The sequence below is a fragment of the Puma concolor genome, chromosome D1 (assembly GCF_028749965.1).
Source record: "Puma concolor isolate L17-30 chromosome D1, mPumCon1.1.hap2, whole genome shotgun sequence".
NCBI classification, from domain to species: Eukaryota; Metazoa; Chordata; class Mammalia; order Carnivora; family Felidae; genus Puma; species Puma concolor.
The window spans coordinates 101,179,080-101,198,750 of NC_141676.1; the positions used below are offsets into that span (position 1 = coordinate 101,179,080).

Below are 19,671 nucleotides of genomic sequence, written 5' to 3' on the forward strand. Positions count from 1 at the left end.
CTTGGAGGTGAAGGTTGACACTGTCCTGCCCTGGGTGGGGCTCTGGTCCCTGGCCTTGGACGTTCCCTACAGGAACAGGGTCATACACCTCAGAGGGCCCAGGAGCATCTGTTTTAGGGGCTCAGGTTGACAGGACTAAGACAGTCTTCACAGGGCCTGGACCTTTTCTCTCAGAATCCCCCTCTGAAAGAAGCATCCTGGAACCCCTTGTTTCCTCATAGCTGACTCTGTGGGGGAAGTTTCAGAGGTAAAGCCAGCTTCACACTCCTGGAATTTGGTATTTGGTATTCACTGAGTAACTGGGATGGCCTCGGAGGAGGGGAGAGGGACAGGTCTGGCCAGTTCTGTGGTGTTGTTTATACTTGAGATTACCTCACAGGTCCCAACCCGCTTCCCCGCCCCATCTGGTGGGGGCTGGCCCTCAGCCTGCCAGCCCCCTTTGCCCACATGCCGGGGAAGCCAGGGGCCAACATGGATCTCCCTGTGGACATCAGCTGAATCTGGAAGCCTCACCCCTCAGGAGACGATGGAAAGGGACGGCAGCCGGGTGAGTGTCCCCGGGCCTTGGGCCAGAACTTCCCGGCGGTGAGGAAGCAGGGACAGGGCTGGGAGGTAGGTGGGGCGCCACCTGTATGCCTCTGGTTTGGGGGCAGATTGAGTGTGGTTTTCCTCATTTGAAGCTACTTGGGATTGAGACTGTTTGGCCTCCTTCTATCCTGGTTTCTAGGAGGGGCCCCTGGGAGGAGCAGACGGGATTTGGGATCTGCTCAGGAAGCACCACCGGGCTGTGCCTGAAGTTTGGGCTCCTGCTCTGTGTCCTGGGAGCACCCTGGCCAGGGCATTAATGCTGTTAGATCATCACTTTTGCTGGTTTGAGAAATCACTGAACCTTGGCCTTCTAACTGGATTTCAGCGTTATCCTGGCCAACCCCCTCACTAGACTCCTAAGCCATCCTAGAAAAAGTGACTTTCTCTGAGTATTTGGGACCTTCAAGGAGACTTGTCATTATCCTTTGGTTACTTTCAGGCTTCATAACATCCATGCTTGGAAAGGGCTTCCTTATGTCTAACCATAATTCCTTCTGCTACAACGCAGGTTCCTTACCTCTTCTTCTGTTCTTGTTGGTGGTAGAGAGCGGCTAGAATGTCGTCTGTGGAAAAGCCAGTTATATACACGTGAAGGCGTCCGGAGATTTTGTTCCACTGTGCCTCAGCTCTCTTTCCTCGAGGGACGTACTTCTTGTGCTGTAATTTCTCCTTAGGTCTTGCTTTCTCCTCCTCTCCACCTTCTTTTTTTCTTTACCGACATCCTCTTCTACCGACGTAGAATCGGAGACTCTGGGAAGGATGGGGCAGCTCTGGGTTTGAGAAGGATCAGCTCAGCCTACATTCTGGCTTAGAGTTGACTTGTGGGCCATTCTGAACCCAAGATACGTTTCTGCAACTTTCACTGTCACCTTTTCCGCCATTCTTCCAGCCCCCTCTTGACTTTTCTTTCCCGTGCTTCCCTTTTGACTTCTGCACTGTTCTCCTTGGTTCCTGTCTCCACCTCACCAAGGTCACTGGGTCCCAGGCGTCTCGGGTCACTGGAGCCTCTTGTGAGCAGTAAGGGCAACGCATAGGGCAGAATGGAGTTTTGTCTGAGGTGTGGGGAAGGTGAACCCACAGTTACAGCCATGGGGCATGTTTGTTGGTGACTTTCTGGGAGCCTGCCCTTGATGATCCCTAAATACAGAGGATGAGAAGGGCTGATTTGTCTGAAGGAGGGTAGGGCCAGTCCCCGGGCAGGGTCATAGAGGTGACCTCTGCTTATGACGCTCATCTTTCCAGAGGTAGGGACCAACATGGAAGGTCACTGGAGGGGCACAGTGGCGAGAACAGACTTTTCCTTCCCGATGGAAGAGGTGTTAAGAGGTGTTGTAGGTGCCCTGTTCATTGTGGGAGCCTGTCCTAGCTTACTTTGGAATGAAAGAATTGGACCACTCTTCCCTCATTTAAGGTGCTTAAAGTCACCCCCTTGTTTAGGGTAGAACCTCCAAGATAGTGACATTGAGGTGGGGAGCAGGGAGAGCTCCCGGGGGCTCTTAATCTTACCTGCCGCAGATTATTTCAGATCGATTAGTTGAATAGGAGCAGACTGGGAGAAACTGGTTGGCTAAGTCCATGCCTTCTCTCGGAGGGCTTCACCGCAGGGAGATGGGCGTTGTGGCTTTTGTCCTTCAGCTCCTTAAAGTAGTGAGGCAGATGATGGGCAACGGACGTGAGCCTGATGAAGTTCCTGTGCATGTCGGTTGGGTCTTCAGGGGGACCTTGGACAGGAGGTAGAGAAGGCTCACAGCCTCTCTGTCTTCAGAGGAGGCGCTTCCTCCTCGGTATCATCATCCTCTAGGGGCTAGTCCTGACTCCCCTAACAACGTGTACAAATATCTCTTCTCCGTGCCTCAGGTTTTCCACCTACCAAAGAAAAGGGTTGGACAAATGCTTCCCCCCGCTCCCTCTGGCCCCTTTCTGGCTCCGTGACGGTCTTTGGAATTATACAGAATGGGGTCGGAGGTGCACCACACTGGATATGTGCATTTGTTCTTGAACAATAGTGTGTGTTTTGTGGTTTTTTTCCAAAAGGTGTCACATTCTTCATGCTTACAGAAGTGCAATGCTTATTATAGAAAACCGAATGGACCCATTGATAAAACAATAAGACAGTGTAGACGGGTCTTCTTCAAATAGACCAGGTTCTCAGGCAATCAGTCCAAGACCACAGATGCTGTGGACTTGAGAGCAGCTGGTGGTCCCAGGTCGGGTCCAGGATGAGGCACCCTCCCCTCAGGGGGCTGGGCAGGCTCCTAAGACGGAAGGCCAATAGGCTCCGGTCACCGTGCCATCAACCCCATAGTGCAGGCTCCCCCCGGACCCTTGGCACCTGCTCTTTGCCCTTCTAGGCATGCTGCCCTCCCCAGAGACCTCTGTGTTCCATGTTATCATTGGTGCTGAGCAGCCTTTCACCTGGCCTGTCCCACCTGCCCCTCCCCCCCCCGCCCCCGCATTGTCCCTGTGACTTGGCAAATGTGAACGAGAATGTGTGGGAGTGTGTGTATGGGGCTGCAGGTTGGGGTGCTGGGCGGGAAGGCCGACTGATGTAACAATAGCCACTTAGCTTAAGTGTGTTGTTTTGGCAAAACAGCTTCCTCTTGGTACAGCAACAGCGGGGTGGACTGTGCCCGGCCAGGCAGGCAGGGTGCTGCAGGGAGGGGTGAGGGAAGCCGGCAGAGGGAACCCGGGGCTTTGGCAGGACCTTGGCAGGACCATGTGGAGTGTGCCTCCTCTGATAGGACCATCGGAGAGCCTCCGTTAAGTACCAGCCCTGAACTGTGTCACCACCCCAGCATTGGCGTGGGAGGGAAAGGGGGGGAAACTGAGGCCGCCAGCCCCTGGGCAATCAAATATTAGTTGCTTGGCAGTAACAGGCCCTTGATGTTCTTTAAAGTCTTGATGAATGAACACATGCATGAATGAATAAACTGATGAATGGACAAGAAGGTGTTTTGATTCTGGTCTAACGGGGATCCCCGAGGCTTTTTCATGAGGCACCGTAAATTAGAAGGCACTTTAATGCTCACCCAGGCCGGTCATTTTCAAGTTCTTGGTAGCCGCAGCCTCTTTGGTTCAAATGAAATCGTATGTGGGGCCCATTGTACAAACTGCAAAGTGGGTCTCCTCTGTTTGAAGTGGGGTGAAGGACCCCAAGCCCTTTCCCTGCTACAATGGTCACTGAGACATCTCCACGGAACCTCTAATGCTCCGGGAACACTGCTTGAAAACAGCTGATCGTCTGCTCCCTTCGTTTGCTAGATCGGGAGCTGAGACTCCGAGAGGGATGCCGCTGTCCTTTAGGTCATGTGGATATGGAAACAGAGCAAGCCTCCCCTGGGTCTTCCAGGCCTGGGACAAGGGACGCCTTCACTCGGCTTCTTAGTCTGAAGCCCAGTGTGATGCCAGGGGTTCCCCAGTTTGGAAGGAGGTGCTGGCGAATCTGCCTGTGCTCTGAGGGGAGCCTGTATTTGTGGGATTTCTCCGGGTTCAGGGAGAGGGGGCAGTGGGTCTCCGGGTTCAGGGAGAGGGGGCAGTGGGACGGAGCCCTGTGTACCTGGAGGAACAACGAAGCCTGGGTTGAGCAGTAAGGATGGGGAAGAAGCATGATCCACTCCGTCCCAGTTCAGACCGGTTCCTTGGAGACCAGTTCAGTCCAGTCCAGTCCACAGTAGAATGGGTTCAGGCCTCCCCCCACCGTGGCCCAGGGGCTCCCCAGCCTCCCAACAGGCCAGGGGGCCTTTTAGCTTCCTTGTACCTTTTAGTGCCTCCCGTAGGGACTGGGGGCATCTCTCCCTGCCTAGCCCAGGCTGGGGGCCTGCCTATGCCTCCCACTCTGAACATGCTTGATACTCACTGCGAGAGAGAAGCTCTCACAGGGGCCTCAGTCTGGTGAGGAGTCCTTCCCCATCGGAGCCTGGTAAGGGGCGGTGGGAAAGCACACTGATGTGTAGCAGCCGAAGAACGGGAGCCAGAAGGTTAGGGTTCGGGTCCCGGCTTCACCCCTGACTGGCTGTATAACCTTAGACAAATCCCATTGCCTTTCTGGGTCTTCAGTGCCTTCTCAAGTGAGGTGATGCAGGCTGTATGAAGGGACGGCCCAGGGCAGAGGAGGGAGGCCCCACCAGCTCGGGCTGGACTTGAACGGGCCCTGACGGACCTGGCCTTGGGTCACGAAGTCATGTTATCATTGCTGCCTGCCGCCCAGGTGGACATTCTTCGGGTCTCGAGGGAACCCTTTCCTAGGCTCTTCTCCCTGGCATTGCCGGCTGGGCCTGCAGGAGACCCAAAGAGGTCAAAGGCGGGACCGCTCGGGCTCTTGTTCACTCACTGCCATCCCCCACCAGGTCAGGGCCCACGGGACAGAGACTGCCACCAGAAACCATACCTGGGGTGGGGAATCTGCCCCTGGAAGCTGTGGAAGAGAGGGCCGCAGACTAGGTGCAAGGGGCCCTGGGTTTTAGTCCCTATTCTGCTGTAAGAGGTACCTAAGTGACTCTGGGGAGAGCACACAAATGTTTCAGGCTTCTACTTCCTTGACTGTAAAATGGGAATAATAATTCTTATTGACTTCTGTTCAGGAAAGTGCTCGGAAAGAACCCCAGAGCTGGGCACTGCTCTTCTCAGCCCTCTCCCTGGCCTGTTGCTCGCTGCCTTCCCGTGGATCCCTGCTCCGCCGGCCTTCAGGCCAGGCCACCTCATGCCCCAGGACACCCCCAGGGGTCTATTGTGAGTAGGGACCCCTGGGGACTGCAGAGGCCCAGGCAGGTGGTGGCGGCGACAGCCTGGGGTGTAAGCCTGGTCTGTGATACAGTGAGGGCTCACGACTGTATTACCCCAGGGGCTCACCTCAGAGAGCACCCTAGGGGGAGGAGGGCAGGGAGAGGCAGGGCCAGGGAAGAGTGGCTGGCAGTGCTCCACCAGGGAAACGGTCCAGATTCAGCCACGCTCTGGCTGCGCCCTGTCCATCTGCCCTGCGTGCGGGCTGGGGAGAGCCTGGAGTCGGCCATCTGCGTTCCATTCTGGGTCTTCTGCTCACTGGCAAAGGCCAGGATTGGGCCGGTTCTGGTCCCAGCTCAGGCCCTTGTATCTTGGGACTTTGGGCAAGAAGCCTCCTCTCTCCCTCTCCCCCACCTACTCCAGGCATCTGCTCTGAGGGTGAGGCCAGGCCACCAGGAGGGAGGCTGGATGCCAGCAGTTGCTCTCCAGGAATTGAGGAAAGGAAATGAGTTGCTGCTGTCGCAGGTTAGACAGCAGGAAGAACTTCCAGCAGGGTGGGGCGGCAGGCCGTGAAATGGGTAAAGAAGGATGGCGGTGGAATCTTCTATTCCAGTGGCCCCTGGAGACCTCTTCCCAGCCTCCTGTGATGGTCCGGGTTGAGGTTCGGAGTCAGGGAGGTAGAGCGGACAGCCTCCCTGTGGAGGCTGCTTTCCTTGGGTCTTGGGGCTGTCTTTCCACCCTGCTGTCCCTGCTGGGGTTCACGTTCCCCACATGGCAACTCTCCTGTGGGACTGGGGCTCAGGCCTCTTCTCTTGCCCTGGTCTTCGGGGCCTGAGACTCTGTACGTGCCTCCCCCCGGCTCTGGTGCCAGAGGGCTTGCTCTACGGAGGCCAGGACTCCCAGGACCCCCAGCTCTTTCTTGGATATTGCCCTGTCAATCCCCACACGCCTACTCCCCAGCCCTGGGCAGACTTTGTGCTGGGCTGAGGCTCAAAGTCAGCGGCTTTAGAGTCTGGCCCGGGGACTACTCACCCCCTTGGGTACCGAGCCCAAGATTAGTCCCATTTTACATGCCCCAGCTCTCTCTGGACTCCGAGAAGAGGGACCCATGGGAGTCTCCTGCCTAGACCCTCGCTTGCCTGCTCAGGGGCTCTTCTGGCTGCTTCCTGTGCGCCAAGGCCGTGGGTGGGCACGTTGGGACCTACCGTGCAGGTGGAACATTGGGGAGAAGGTTGAGCAAGGCTCAGGAGGTCCCCCCCCCCCCCCCCCCCGTTGCCTTTCTGGCTGCTCCAGGCTTCCCGCTGTGCCTGCCCACCCCCACCGCTAGCTACCTCTCTGGTCTCATTCCCTCCCCCTAGCCTTCCCATCATCCCCCCTCTGGGCCTCCACCTGCTGTGGCCCCCTTTGTTCCTGCCATGGTGATGTGGTACCGGGACCAGGGCCCCGGGGTCCTGCTCAGGTGGGGACAACCTGAACTCTTGAATGAAAATCAGAGGCTTATGATAAGTCCCTGCAAGCCCACCAATCAGTTCAGCGGCTTTGGGCATGCTCTCTAGTCCCCTGCACCCAGTTTCCTCACGTATTAACTGGGGATCGTGGTTCCTGCCCGGTTTGCTAGCAAGGCCCTGTGAGAATCACATGAAATAATGAGTGTGGAAGCTTTTTGCACACCGTGAGCCTCAAGGAAGGGAAGGAAGTCACTGGGGACACTCGTGATACTCTGGGTCCAGACTCTACCTGCTCTTAGTCGGTCTGGCCGGGACCCCAGCCCTGTCACTTACCTGAGATGTGAGTTTGGGCATCTTCTTAACCTCTCCGGATGGCGGTTTCAAGATCTGTTAAATGGGGCTCACACTAACAGCTGTAAAGAGCTTTGATGAGGTTGAGATGGGATCCAGTTAAGTTCCTAACAGGCTGCCACATTTGTTGTGGTGTGCCACACATTTATAGACCAGGTTCTTTCATGTGTATCCTGCGGTGATCTGGGGGAAGGAGGCGAGATCGGTCCCATCTTACCCGTGTGGAGATAGACTGAAGTATTCACTTACTTGCCCAAGGCAGCCCGTTCAGGAATGGATGCAGTCATATTTGAGCACACATTTTTCTATTTCAAGTCCGTTGTCTTCAACAAACAGACACCCACTGTCACAGCTGATGGTCCCCAAGTCCTTACTTTCCATATGGCGTCTAAAACAAACAACGCTGTGAAGCAGGGTCATTGGCTCACCTTACAAATACGGAATCTGAGGTACAAAGAGGTTAAGTCACTGGCCCGGAGTCACTTGCTGGCGTGGGGAGTGCTTGATGACTGGCAGACTGTCTCTCCTGTCCCCTGGCTCCCCCAGGTCCTGGCAAGTGCAGCACCCACCCGTGATTCCTGCCAGAAAGAAGGTCCACAAGACTGAGATCCCTGTGGAACCACCAGCCCCACTTCCAGGCTCCCCATGGTGCTCCCAGCCCTGCAAGGGCCCAGCTCCCAGTTCTCAGGCCATGTCACAAATGCAGAATGAGTGCCCTGTATACAGGTGCAGGGACAAGACTGTGCCGGGGCTCTTGCTACTGACTCGAGAAGGCAGGGGAGCTCAGACATATGCAGGCTTGGGGCAGAATCCCGACTGTGTGATTCTGGCCAGTCTGAGCTCTGGGCGTTGGTTTCCTTATCTGTCAAATGGGCTTCTAAAAACACCAAACTCTCGGGGGAAGGAGTGAGGACCTCACGAGCTCACAGACATGGAAGCTTTTTGTAGATTGTAAAGTGCTTTACATTGTGACCTAATTATTTTATTGTCTCACGTAATGGAAATTGGCCCCCAAGGGTAGGGAAGGCTTATTGTGTGAGCACAGCAGGGAAGGAAGCCTGGCAGGCCAGATGAGCTGCCCAGTGCCAGGGTCCCGGGCAGGTGTTAAGGCTTAGGCCACCACTGGTGGGAGGCACGGGGCTCTAAACAGTCTGGGTCTTAGGAGGGCCTTCGTCTGGCCTTTATCTCCCTAAGATGAGCTCCCGCCACCTTTCGGCCCTTTGGTCATGCCTCGTGGCTGTTGACGTTCATCCAGGTGGGTGCTGTGTGGGCCAAGGCGAAGGCAGAGAGAAATGGTCGTTTCCTGCCCAGCCCCCATGTGCCAGATACAGGCAAGACATTTTCTATTTTATCTCACTGAATCCTCAGCATCATTAGTCCTATCCTACAGACTAAGAGAAAGAAAGGTTCGGTGGCTTGCCCGAAGTCACGCTGCTGGCTGCAGGATCGAGACCCCGGTCTGCCTGCCTCCGAAGCCATCGGCTGTCAGCTGACGCATGCTGTATTTTCAACACATCCTCAGCGCCTCTCCTTGCCCCCTCCCCCACCCCAAGTCCTGTTCCCCTTGGAGCGTCTAGGGGCTCACCAGTCTTCATTTTATGGAAGTCTAGTGTCTGAATCCGAGCTCTGGTTCAGCGGTGTCGGCTGCAGCCCATCTTCGGGTCCCGGAACACATACAAGTGTGTCCCTGCTCAGCTGGCGGGGCCACCTGGGTCCACGTGTATTTACCCACATCCATTAATTAACCCCAGTAACTCCCTGGGATAATGGCTCCTGGTCCCTGCCCGAGGGAAGCCCGAGTGTGGTCAGGGACTGGAGATTCCTTCTTGAATTCATCTCACAGCCTCGAGAACAACGAGGAAGTGACCAAACCAATTACCTCTGACTCTTAGAAAAGGGAGTTTTAAAAAAGGAAAACAAGAAGCCCCTGCGGGGTAGAGATGATGGTGTTGCTTTGGGCCGATGTGCTAACGAGGAGGACTTTTTCTTAACTGGTTTGCTTACTAATGACAAATGTTAAGCATGGTGGCAGGTGAGGGTTGCGAACGGGTCCCAGCGGTCCCAAGCCTGTCCCCTCCACACAACCCTGCCGACTGTGCCCACCCCCCCCCGCCCCCTTCCACTCCTTCTCCTGGGCTGCCTTCCTGAGCAGCCCAGTCAGTGCTCAGCAGAACTTGGGACGAGGGGCAGGTGCGGTCCCTGCGCCAGGTCAATTCCCAGCTACCCCTGCTGCCCCTGGGGACTTCCGGAGGGGGCTTAAGAGGTAGAGAGGGTACAAGGGGCCTGAGGGAGGTGACAGGGACCGGGGGCCCTGCAGGACTGCCCACCCGCTCCCTCTTAGATTTAGAGCACCCCAGAGGCTCCGCTTTCCAGGAAGGAACAGGCCCCACATTCACGGCTGGCCTCCTAAGACCAGCTGCTGCACTGTCACCCTCGTCCCTCCTCAGAGAGGCAGGAGAGCCTCGTGGTCGGGTTGGCCACCGAGCCTGACTCTCTGGACTCCCCCTCTGGCCCTGCCACTCGCCAGCTATGACGGCATGATCACATTGCTTAGTGTCTCTGCTTCTGTTTCCCTTGTGCAAAATGGGGGTGACGGGGCTGTTGTGAGGGTGAAGTGAGTGAATACATCTAAAGCTCTGAGAGCACAGGAAGTCCTCTGTCCCCGTCCGTTAGAGCAGACGACTCCAGCGGCAGCTGCATAGGGTTGAGGATCTTGTGCAAGAGGGATGGACTCCTACCCCAGCCTGTACCTTCTTCTGGCTTTGCCTCTCCTGTTTCCCTGACGCGCTGGTGAATCGGTACATGTGCGCCCACGCAAGTGCGTGTGGGTGCAGGTGCATGAGTGAAAGAGAATTCTGGGGTCACTGAGAATGGTGGGCTACAAGGCAGGCCAGGGTTTTTCCTTGAGTGAGTGCTTTCCACACTCTTCAATGACAGCTCGTAGTAAGAACGTGGTTTTCTCAATCTGGGGCCCACAAAAGACAGGGGCAGGGTGTGGGGTGAGAGAAGTGAAGAGGGGCCGAAAGAGTGATTACTTCCCCCACCGGGGACCACACCTCCCTGAGCGACTCTCAGAGCGAGGGTCCCTATACCCAGGTAGCCAAAGCAAGGGCCCCCAAGCCCCAAGCGGATGGCCCACGGCCCTCTGCCCGCTCCGTAGATTCCCGTGATGGGAGAGGGGCGTAGGGAGAGGGTTTTTGAACTTGCACTCCATCCTGAGACACTCTTCTTCTCAGATGCTTCCCTGCCAGGGGGTGGTGGTGGTGGGGGGCGGGGTGCGGGGAGTTGCTCAACCCCTGGCCACTTGCCCTGGGGCATTTATCTGCCGGCTTAGCAGGGCTGACAGCTGGGGAGTAGCTTCTCAGGGGAGCAGCCTGAGGGATGCCCTTCATTCTGTTTTCAGAATGCTTCCCCGGCAGGGACGTCTCCAGCCCGGGCATCCCCTTCCAGGTCAGCATCCGGCAGGTCATTGTCCGCCAGGTCAGCCTCCACGGCCTCCTCTCCGACGAGAGTGTACCTTGTTAGAGCAACACCAGTGGGGGCCGTGCCCATCCGGGCATCTCCTGCCAGGTCGGCCCCAGCCACCAGGGAGAGCCCAGGTAAGGGGGACGCTGCGGGGAAGGCAAGAGCACAGGGAAGGAGTCGATGGGTGGGGAGGAGGGGGGAACAGTCAGACGTGGGCAGGGGGGGCCCGGGGAGGTAGGGGCTAAAAGGAGCCATCCCATGCAAGCCCGAGACCGTGGAAAATTGTGGCCACCGGGGTAGGGGAGAAGAAACCAGGTCCAACGAAGCAGCTGTAACTTTGGGGGCCGGGCAGCCTGGGTCAGAGGACAGATTTGGAGAGCTGGGGTTAGAGAGCCCGGTTAGAGACTGGGGTTCTTTCCTCAGGCCGCCCCGTGGGTCTGCCGGGAGGCCAGGGTCTGCCCTAGAGCAGGGTCCTGATCACGGGTCCATCTGTGGTAGAGGAGGAAAGGGAGAGATTCTGACCAGGTAGGCGCTCTCACACCCCAACTCTCCAAACTGGCTTCTGTGGTTCAGGTGCTGGATGGAAGTCACAGCGGCCAGATGGGCCTTGGGGCTGGCTCTGCCCCTAACAGAACAGTGTTCCTGCCCATCCTTACGCTGCCCTCCTCCTATCCTAGACTTCGGCCTGTCCCCACCACCACAATACAGACTGGCCCGGAGAATTATCCATATTTGGGGTCCCTTTCACAGTCTTGCCCTCCTCAAGGGCTGGTGAGGGACCCTCGGGCCGCGGCCTCTGGGATCAGACACACTTCATTTGAATCCCTGCTCTGCCATTCACTAACCAAGTAACCTTGAGCAAGTTCTTTACCTTTTTGTGAACCCCAGTTCCCCCGCCTCTAAAATGAGCCTGGTAACGCGCAGCTCACACGGATGCCTTGAGAATTACGTGAGAGAACGCTTGCGAATGCCCGGCTGGCCCGTAGTAGGTGCTCAGTGAAAGGGAGCTGCAGGTACCGGGTGGGGTCCTAACGGGGCCCTCCCAGGCCAGCCTGCTTCCTTCTCCCTCCTCCGCTCCACCGGACCCCTCTCAACAGCCTTACCCTCCCCTGCTCCTGCCCTGTCCCTAGGTGTCAGCTTGCCCAAGTTCACCTGGCAGGAGGGCCAGAAGCGGCTGCCACTCATCGGATGTATCCTCCTCCTCATCGCCCTCGTGGTGTCGCTCATCATCCTCTGTGAGTTTCACGGAGGGAGCAGGGGCGGGCTCTGGCCATGGCAGGCTGGAGCGGGGTCCCCGGATGGGGGTGCGGCGCGGGGAGTCCTGAGTGGGGAACGCACACTCGCTGGCTACCGTGCCCCCCGGAGACACTCCTGCAAATGGCCTTGGACCACAGCGCCTCCAGGCCCCTTTGAGGACACGGGGTGAACGGGAACCGGGCTCGGGCTTCGTCTGTGCTACTTCCTGGGCATCTTGCCCGGGAGAGTGAACCACTCTGAGCTCAGCTTCTGCATCTTCGGATGGGATTAAATTCATTCAGTTCGTTTGACTTACTCTGTGCCCTGTCCGCGCTCATAAAGACTTCACTGGGTTATGAGGAATAAATGAGATGAGGGCACGAAATCTAAAAGTTCTCATTATTTTTTTAAAAACTAAAAAAAAAAAAAACCAAACCCCCCCCCCCAAAAAAAAACAAACAAAAAACAAACAAACCAAAAAACAGAGTAGAGAAAGTCAAGCATTTTCAGACAGTGAGATAAAGTGCTCAGGGGCTTAGGCTTCCTTAACCTCCCCACCCCCCAAAACACCCCACACATGTACTTTAGAAAAGATACCCAGGACAGGGTCTGGGGCTTTCTGCTGGGGAGTCCACCGTGGGCCCAGCACAGCTTGGGACCTTAGGAGGGAGCACACATCAGGCCACACTGTCCTCAGGGAGATCACAGTCTTCTGAGGGACACAGCTGGAAAATTAAGGTCACATGTGACCGTCAGGAACAGGTGACAGCTGCGTGGGCTGGGACGGTAGAGGCCAGCTCACGAAGGGTCAGGTGATGGCCTGGAAGACGGGAGGGCATGTTGACAGGGGATCTGAGCAGGATAAGCAGCTGCAGGAAACATAGGGGGCAGGTGGGCAAGGTCGGCGTGGGGAGAGGGAAGGGGCCCACTTAGCCAGAGAGGGAAAAATACTATTTGGGGCCGTGGGGGCCGTCTGGGTATGGCTGGGCCCCACTGTAGAGAGCTTGAAATGCCAGGCTGGGGGTTAGGCTTCTGTGAAAGAGGTAGCACGTGTGGTGAGGAGCCGGCTGGACCACTGCACGGAAACACGGGCTGGCCAGGCTGCTCCAGGGAGGAGATGACACAGTGTGTTGGTTAAGGGCATGCCCCGCCCCCCCGCCCACCATAACATCCGGGCTCTGCCACTTACCAGCTGTGCGACCACAGCAAATGGATTGACTTCAAGCCTCAGTGTCCCCACATGCCTGACAGGGTGACGGCCTCACCGTCACGACGCACATAAAGGTCTCAGCCCGGTGCCTGCCACATGGTGTCCATGTGAACCTCCAGCCAGGACTTGCTGCCCCTCCCACACAGGGCAGTGCTCCGGGGAACCCCCCCGGCCATCCTCTGAGAGGGGAATGATCCCTGAAGGGATGAGATGGCATCCAAGGGCACCCCCCCCCCCCCCGGATAGGCTTACAGTCATGGTGTGGTTTCACAACGTTTCTTGAAGTCCCCTGACTGTCAAGGTGGCCCCTCCATTCAGAGGGGGACTGACCCGGATTCCCGGGAGCCTCAGTGCCCAGGACGTGGGAGGGGGAAGACCAGGGCACAGAGAGGAAGGGCGAGTCCAAAACATTAGGTGGCATTTGTGCCGGGGTCTGGAAGGACAGACACACAAGGGTGACCTTCACCTTGGGTAACTGAGTGTGTGGTAGGGTCAGTGGGGGAAGCAGGGGGTCAGGCTGAGGAGGAGATTGAAGACGAGGGGCAGGGTGAGGAGTTAGAACTCGGGTTTCTTGGGCACTCGAGGGAAGCTGTCTCCAGGCAGGAGGGATGGGACTCCCAGTTTGAGAAGAGGTTGGTGTTTGAGACAGAGGGAGTCACGAGGCTGACTTTCACACATGGTTTGTGAAGCTTGTGCATTTGGGAATCAGCCACCTAGAATTTTTCTTTGAATGGGAAGACATTTAAAGGCATAAAGACAAGTAATGGGGCAAGGACTGAGCAAAGGACACATCCCTTGGTTAGGGGAGAAAGAGAAGGAAGAAAATCCAGGAGTTTCTGGGACTAAGGAATGGCCTTGGAGAAGACAGGATGGCTAGTGCTTGTGTGTGGGGACTGTGGAGACAGAAATGTCTCTGCCATGACCCACAGAGCAGAGATGAAGGGATGCCAGAGGGGCTCTGAGAGGGGGGCTCTGGGATGCTGGAGGAGGGCTTTCTCTGGTCACCGCTCTGGCCCATGTAGGGCATGGGAGCTTCCAAAGCAGTACCCGCCTCCACACCTCCCTCTCCCTCTCTGTCTCTCTCTTTGTCCCTCCCTCTTTCTCTCTCTCTCTCTCTCTCTCTCTCTCTCTGGGTGGCTGCTTGAGTCTGCCTGGTGCTATCCTGCTTGCAGGAGCTTTCCAGAGCATTCTGGAGCATTCCTGAGCAGCCTTTCTCTCCATACAGATGGGGGAAGAGAGCCCCAGAGTCCAAGAGGGATTGCAGGTCGGTGTCTCAGAACCCCCAGGGCCTCGGGCTGCTTAGCGTCTGGTCTCCCGGGGGCTGGCAGTGACCCGGCTGTCTGCTTCGCTGTCTTCCAGTCTACTTCTGGCGGGGCCACACAGGAATCAAGTACAAGGAGCCAGTGGAGAGCTGCCCCACACAGGCCGTGCGCTGTGATGGGGTCGTGGACTGTAAGCTGAGAAGTGACGAGCTGGGCTGTGGTAAGGACGCTGGGCACGGGTGCGTGTGTGGGAGGGTGTGAGTGCACACTGCAAACCGCCCGTCAGCTTGAATAGGGGGCGGTGGACAGAGAGCCGGAGGACCTGGGCTCTGGTCACAGTAGCCTTGGGTCTGAAACCTGGCTTGGGGTGCTGTGTGACTTGGGCAAGTCACTTACCTTCTCTGGGCTTCAGTTTCTTAATTTGTGGAATGGGCGAGATTAGTAGTTCTCAGGATCTGTCTCCTCCCGAGTAGCAGACAAAATGGAGGTGCTCTGGCCGGAGGCAGGTGTGGGGTCCAGAGCCCCGTCCACATGCCCCTGCTCTTTGCCCAGCAGGTGACCCCTGACTTGGCACCCCCTGTGGTTTCGTAAAGTCAGTTTGTCAACAGCTGGCCTAGATGAGCACAAAGGTCTCTTTGAGCCCGATCCTCAGTGCTTTTTCGGTGCGTTGTCTATGTATAGCCCCGATGCAGGTGTCTGTGGGTGCATGTCGCCTGTGTGTTTACGCGTATCATTGCCCATAAGCACGTCTCTCTGTGACTGAACACGCAGTCGGATCACAGACCCTATTCCCCTTGTCACTCTCTCGTTTGGGCATGTCACTGCCCTCTTGGGGTGCTGCCTCCTGGCATTGCTCACCCCGTTTTCCCAGCAGAGGTCCCCTGGGTCCTGTGGCATGGAGGGCTGTCTGCCCTGCCCCAGCCCCTGCCTTGGCTCTGCCTCTACTGAGTGTCTGGGGCTTCTGAGCCCTGGCCAGTGATCATTACCTCCCGGATCTGGCTCCCGGACGTTTCCCAGGCCCCAGCGAGGAGCCTTAGGACAGGAGCATCGCAGAGCCTCACTCAGGACATTCCTCAAGACTTTGGAGCTTCCTGGGTGCTGAAAGCCCGCTCTGCCCTTTTCTTGCCTGGCAGTGAGGTTTGATTGGAACAAGTCTCTGCTTAAAGTCTACTCTGGATCCTCCCATCAGTGGCTTCCCATCTGCAGTGACAGCTGGAACGACTCCTACTCAGAGAAGACGTGCCAGCAGCTGGGTTTCATGAGGTAAACCTCTCCCCAGGGTCCCAGCTTCGGGGATGCCTCGGGCTCTTTGCAGGGGCCTCTCAGGTTCCTTGTGGGCACCTGGAAAGGGCACCTGGGTGGCTCAGTCCGCCAAGCGTCCTGTTCTTGATTTTGGCTCGGGTCCTGATCTCGCGGTTTGTGAGTTCGAGCCCCGCGTGGGGCCCTGTGCTGACAGCGCGGGGCCTGCTTGGGATTCTGTCCCTTGCTCTGCCCCTCCCCCACTAGCTTGTTCCTGCTCTCTCTCTAAATAGATAAGTAAATAAACATTAAAAAAAGAAGATAAAAAAGATCCTCGAGGACCAGGGATGAGAGCACTAGCTCAGGACACTCTTGAGTTAGGCAGAGACAGTGGCCTCAGGAGCCCAAGCCTGGGGGTAAGTTGTTCCCACGAGGCCAAAGTAATTATTTGTAGATCTGCAGGAGGAGGTCACTCCCGCCCGGTTCTCTGCATCGAAGTGGCCTTGTGTCCAGTGATCGCATTTAATGGTCGCGGTGGCCCTGTGAGGGGGATGGGCTTTGGGGCCTGTCTTGTCTTCTCCTCACGGCTGGGAATTAGGGGCTGGGGCTCTGAGCTACAGCAGCTGTGGCTTGAGCTGGAACTCATCAAAGGGGGAAGGGGACGGGCAGGTGTGGCCAGGTAAAGTCTTAGAATCTTTGGCTCTCAAGATTTCCAACCAAAGCTGATGCTAGTGGGTGGGGCGGGGAGTAGGGTTAGGACAGCCTTCCTGCTTGAAGGGGTCCCCCATCCTTCCCTTATTTGCAGGCCACATAGCCAGCTCCGTCCTCCCTGCTGGTCTGCGCTTTGGGGGGTTCACCAAGGTGTGTGAGGCCGTGGGGAGAAGGGTTTAGGATGTCGCTGAGGACTCTCTGTAGAAGAAGCACCTTGAGAAGCGGGGCTCGGAGGCTGGGGCTTAGAACCTGTTCTCTGCCCTCACTTCAGCCTCAGAGTTCTGATCGTCAGAGAGGGACCCAAGGGATCCGGCTGGAAGATAGTACACATCTTTCATCATGGAGTTGTGAGGCCTTATGCAAATCTGAGCCTCCCTGGGGCTTCAGTAGATAGTGGCGTTTATTCAAAGAATGTAATTGAGATTTCATATGTGCCAGAGACCGTGTGGCCCCCAGACAAGATCCCTGCCCTTAGAGAATCTCCAGTATGGTGTGGGCAAGAGAGGCTCGAACGAATAACCATGATACAATGTGATGTGTAATGATAAGGGCAAAGGAGAGGGTGCAGCTGGCAGAGAGCAGGGAACGGAGGAGCCCCCAGGGAGAGGAATGGCACGCACAAAGGCCCGCTCTCGTACAAGGGGTATCGTGTTCTAGAAGTGCGCAGAAGTGCCACACCGATAGTGATCCATGCATTCCCCGCATCCGAATCGCCTGGGGTGCTTGTTAAAATGCACCCCAAAATCAGAATCTGTGGATCGGGGTTTAGAACCTGCTTCATAAATGCCCCGAGGTGATTCCTATAGACACTGTGGTCTGAGATCTGGTAAGCGACTACAAGGTTCTCAGACCCATAACGTGGGGATCTTTAAAATGCAGAGTCTGGCCCAGCAGGTCCGGGGTATGGCTGCTGCTGGCCCGTGGATCACAGTTTGGCTAGAGAAGGGCCGGGTCAGTGTTTCTCGAACTTGCACGTGCACCAAGATCACCCGGAGAGCCTGTTAAAAACACGGGGCCAGAGTTCCTGGTTCAGTAGGTCTAGGGTTCAGAGGACCCAGGAATTTGCATTTCTAACAAGTTCCCAGGCGGTGCTGATGCTGCTGTCCGGGATGGGACCACACTTTGAAAACCACTGGGCTGGCGCACAGGGCTAGTGGGGACAGTGGTGGACTACGTGGGACGGGTCTGAGCGTATTGGGCCTTAGCCGCCTCTGGCCTCTCCCAGCAGGACTCTAACACATGCCCGGGGACCGGGAAGGGTGCGGTCTGTCTCAAGGGGGGCTCATTCTTCTTTCCGTCCCCTCCCTTACAGTGCTTACCGGACAACCGAGGTGGCCCACAGGGATCTCACCAGCAGCCTCTCAATCTCCAAATACAACTCTACCCTCCAGGAAAGCCTCTACAGGTGCGGTGGGGCAGGCCAGGCTGCCCGCCTGTGCGCAGGGAAACGGCGGAGCGCTTTGAGTCGGGGACCCCCTCTCCTTTGGCCTTTCTGGGACCCAGCCTCCGGGAACCCAGCGCGAATGTCAGGAGCATCCCAGAAACAGTCCTCAGTTGCCACCTGTCTCCCGACTTGAAAGTTCTGATTGAAGCTCGGTGCCCAGAGCACCTCAAGGTCAGGGGTGGCACAGAGTTTATCCGGTTGCTGGAGACCGCCTGCGAGTGAACCCTGGGGCCACCAGGCAGCCAGGTGTTTGAGCTGGAAGCTGCTGCAGGGAGGGGGCTTGGGGTGGGCGGGGTGGGGGGGAGAAACGTCACTGGGGTGAGCAGGTGCAGGGTAGGGAGCAGGAGCAGGAGTGCCAGGTGCCTGTGGTCAGGGACAGGGAGGCCCCACTGCCAAGCGCTGGCCCCCTCCTGGGCCTTGCCCTCTGTCATCTTTGCACTGTGGCCCCGCCCTTGTCGCAACCCCACTCCCCACTCAAGGGGAGGCTCCAGCAGCTAGCAGTGTTTACCCTGGGGAGGGGAAAGAAGAAACAAGACTTCCAGAGCAAAAGGGATGGGGAGGACAGGGGAGGGGGCGGGGTGGGAAAGGAAGGGAGGTGGATCAGCCGTACCCTGGATGCCTGCTTTGTGTAGGTGTTTTGCGTGCTGCGGGGCCGGCAGAGCATTGAGGAACTGTCAGAGGAGGGTCAGGCCACCTGTTCAGCTGTGGAAAGATGCTGGGACAATGAAGTCATGAGTTCAGAGGACATGGATCTATGCAAATGTGTGCCATCTACCATAAGAAAACGGGGGGTGGGGGGTGGGGACAAGAGTGGGGATGGTTTGCACCGAGCCATCCCCATTCCTGGAGAAAGCGCTAGAAAGATCTGTCTCTCTGGGAGGGACATCAGAATCTCTATCTGATGCAAAGGAGATGGGATAGGAACTTAGAGTCAACCAGGGAAGGCTTCCTGGAGGAGGTGTTTAATGTGCCCTTTTCACATCTTCTGCGTCTCTTCCTGCAGGTCTGAATGCCCTTCCCAGCAGTATGTCTCTCTCCAGTGTTCCCGTAAGAAGATGCTCTTCCTCCTGGACTGTGGCCTGTGTGGGGTGGGAGTCAGGGAGCAGAGGGGTGGGACCTCTCTGGGGGCGATGGTCAGCCCTGGGGGTCCAAGCCAGGAAGATGGTCTTAACTAGCAGGACTGCTTCAGGGCTGGGGGCCCCGTAAGGCGCCGGGACAGTCTCAGGGTAGCATTTGTCTTTGCCCTGACTCTGCCCAGCTCAGCAACCTTGTTCATACAAGGGAAGCCATTCAAATCTCATGGATTCTGGGTGGTGGGAAGGACTGGGAGAGCCAGTCTGGACCAGCTTAAAGCTCCCATATCAGTAGACGCGGAACTAGATCTAGGGCCAACATTTACTGAGTACCTTCTGTGCCATAAGGCACCGGGCTCTTGATAAACACGATTGCGTGGGATTCTCACGGGGCAGATGCCATTACTGTCCGCTCACTGGTAAGAGGCCGAAATGTTTGCCTTGCTTAATGCACACCGCTGGTAGGTGGGGAGTCAGTATCCAACCTCGGGCCTGACCCCAAACCCCAAGCCATGAATCAGCCCACAAGTGCTGTGTTCTCTGTAATGACCAGGTAGGGATGCTCCCCTGGGCAGGCAGGCACGGGGACTACAGACGGAGTGCCCACCCCCTCCGATCGCTGCTGGTCCTTCACTCTGTCCCCTTTCGAAGAAAAAAGGACACGTGTCTGAACACACTTGGGGACTGCCCTCCTTGTCCACAATTTGGGGGGGGCACGATTCACTCCTTCTGGAAATGTTCCCTTGGGATCCATACAGGGTCCCCAGTAGCCCTGAATGACCCACTGGGGAGCCATGTGGGCACAGACCCACCCGCACATCCGGGAAAGTTCATTTCTCCTTTGTCTGCAAATGATAGAGGTCCCTGTCACCATGCCCATCAATTCAGGCTCATGTCAGACTTGGTCTGCTTCCCCGACCTCCTG

At 56.9% G+C, this 19,671-nt stretch overlaps 1 protein-coding gene across 2 annotated transcripts in view; it reads left to right on the forward strand.

Moving 5' to 3' along the window:
- The first annotated feature begins 372 nt into the window (after nucleotides 1–372).
- The window catches only part of TMPRSS13 (transmembrane serine protease 13), a 28,350-nt gene continuing 9,051 nt past the window's right edge, over nucleotides 373–19,671 (forward strand). Inside the window, exons 1-8 of one of the 2 annotated variants that reach the window (XM_086679009.1) lie at nucleotides 373–547; nucleotides 10,510–10,705; nucleotides 11,702–11,806; nucleotides 14,243–14,281; nucleotides 14,377–14,499; nucleotides 15,413–15,542; nucleotides 17,542–17,634; nucleotides 18,677–18,720. In XM_086679009.1, the coding sequence (XP_086535135.1) occupies nucleotides 527–547; nucleotides 10,510–10,705; nucleotides 11,702–11,806; nucleotides 14,243–14,281; nucleotides 14,377–14,499; nucleotides 15,413–15,542; nucleotides 17,542–17,634; nucleotides 18,677–18,720 (751 nt within the window). In that variant the 5' untranslated portion in view covers nucleotides 373–526. The remainder of the gene's footprint in view (nucleotides 548–10,509; nucleotides 10,706–11,701; nucleotides 11,807–14,242; nucleotides 14,282–14,376; nucleotides 14,500–15,412; nucleotides 15,543–17,541; nucleotides 17,635–18,676; nucleotides 18,721–19,671) is intronic. The other variant, XM_086679010.1, reaches the window with a different exon arrangement.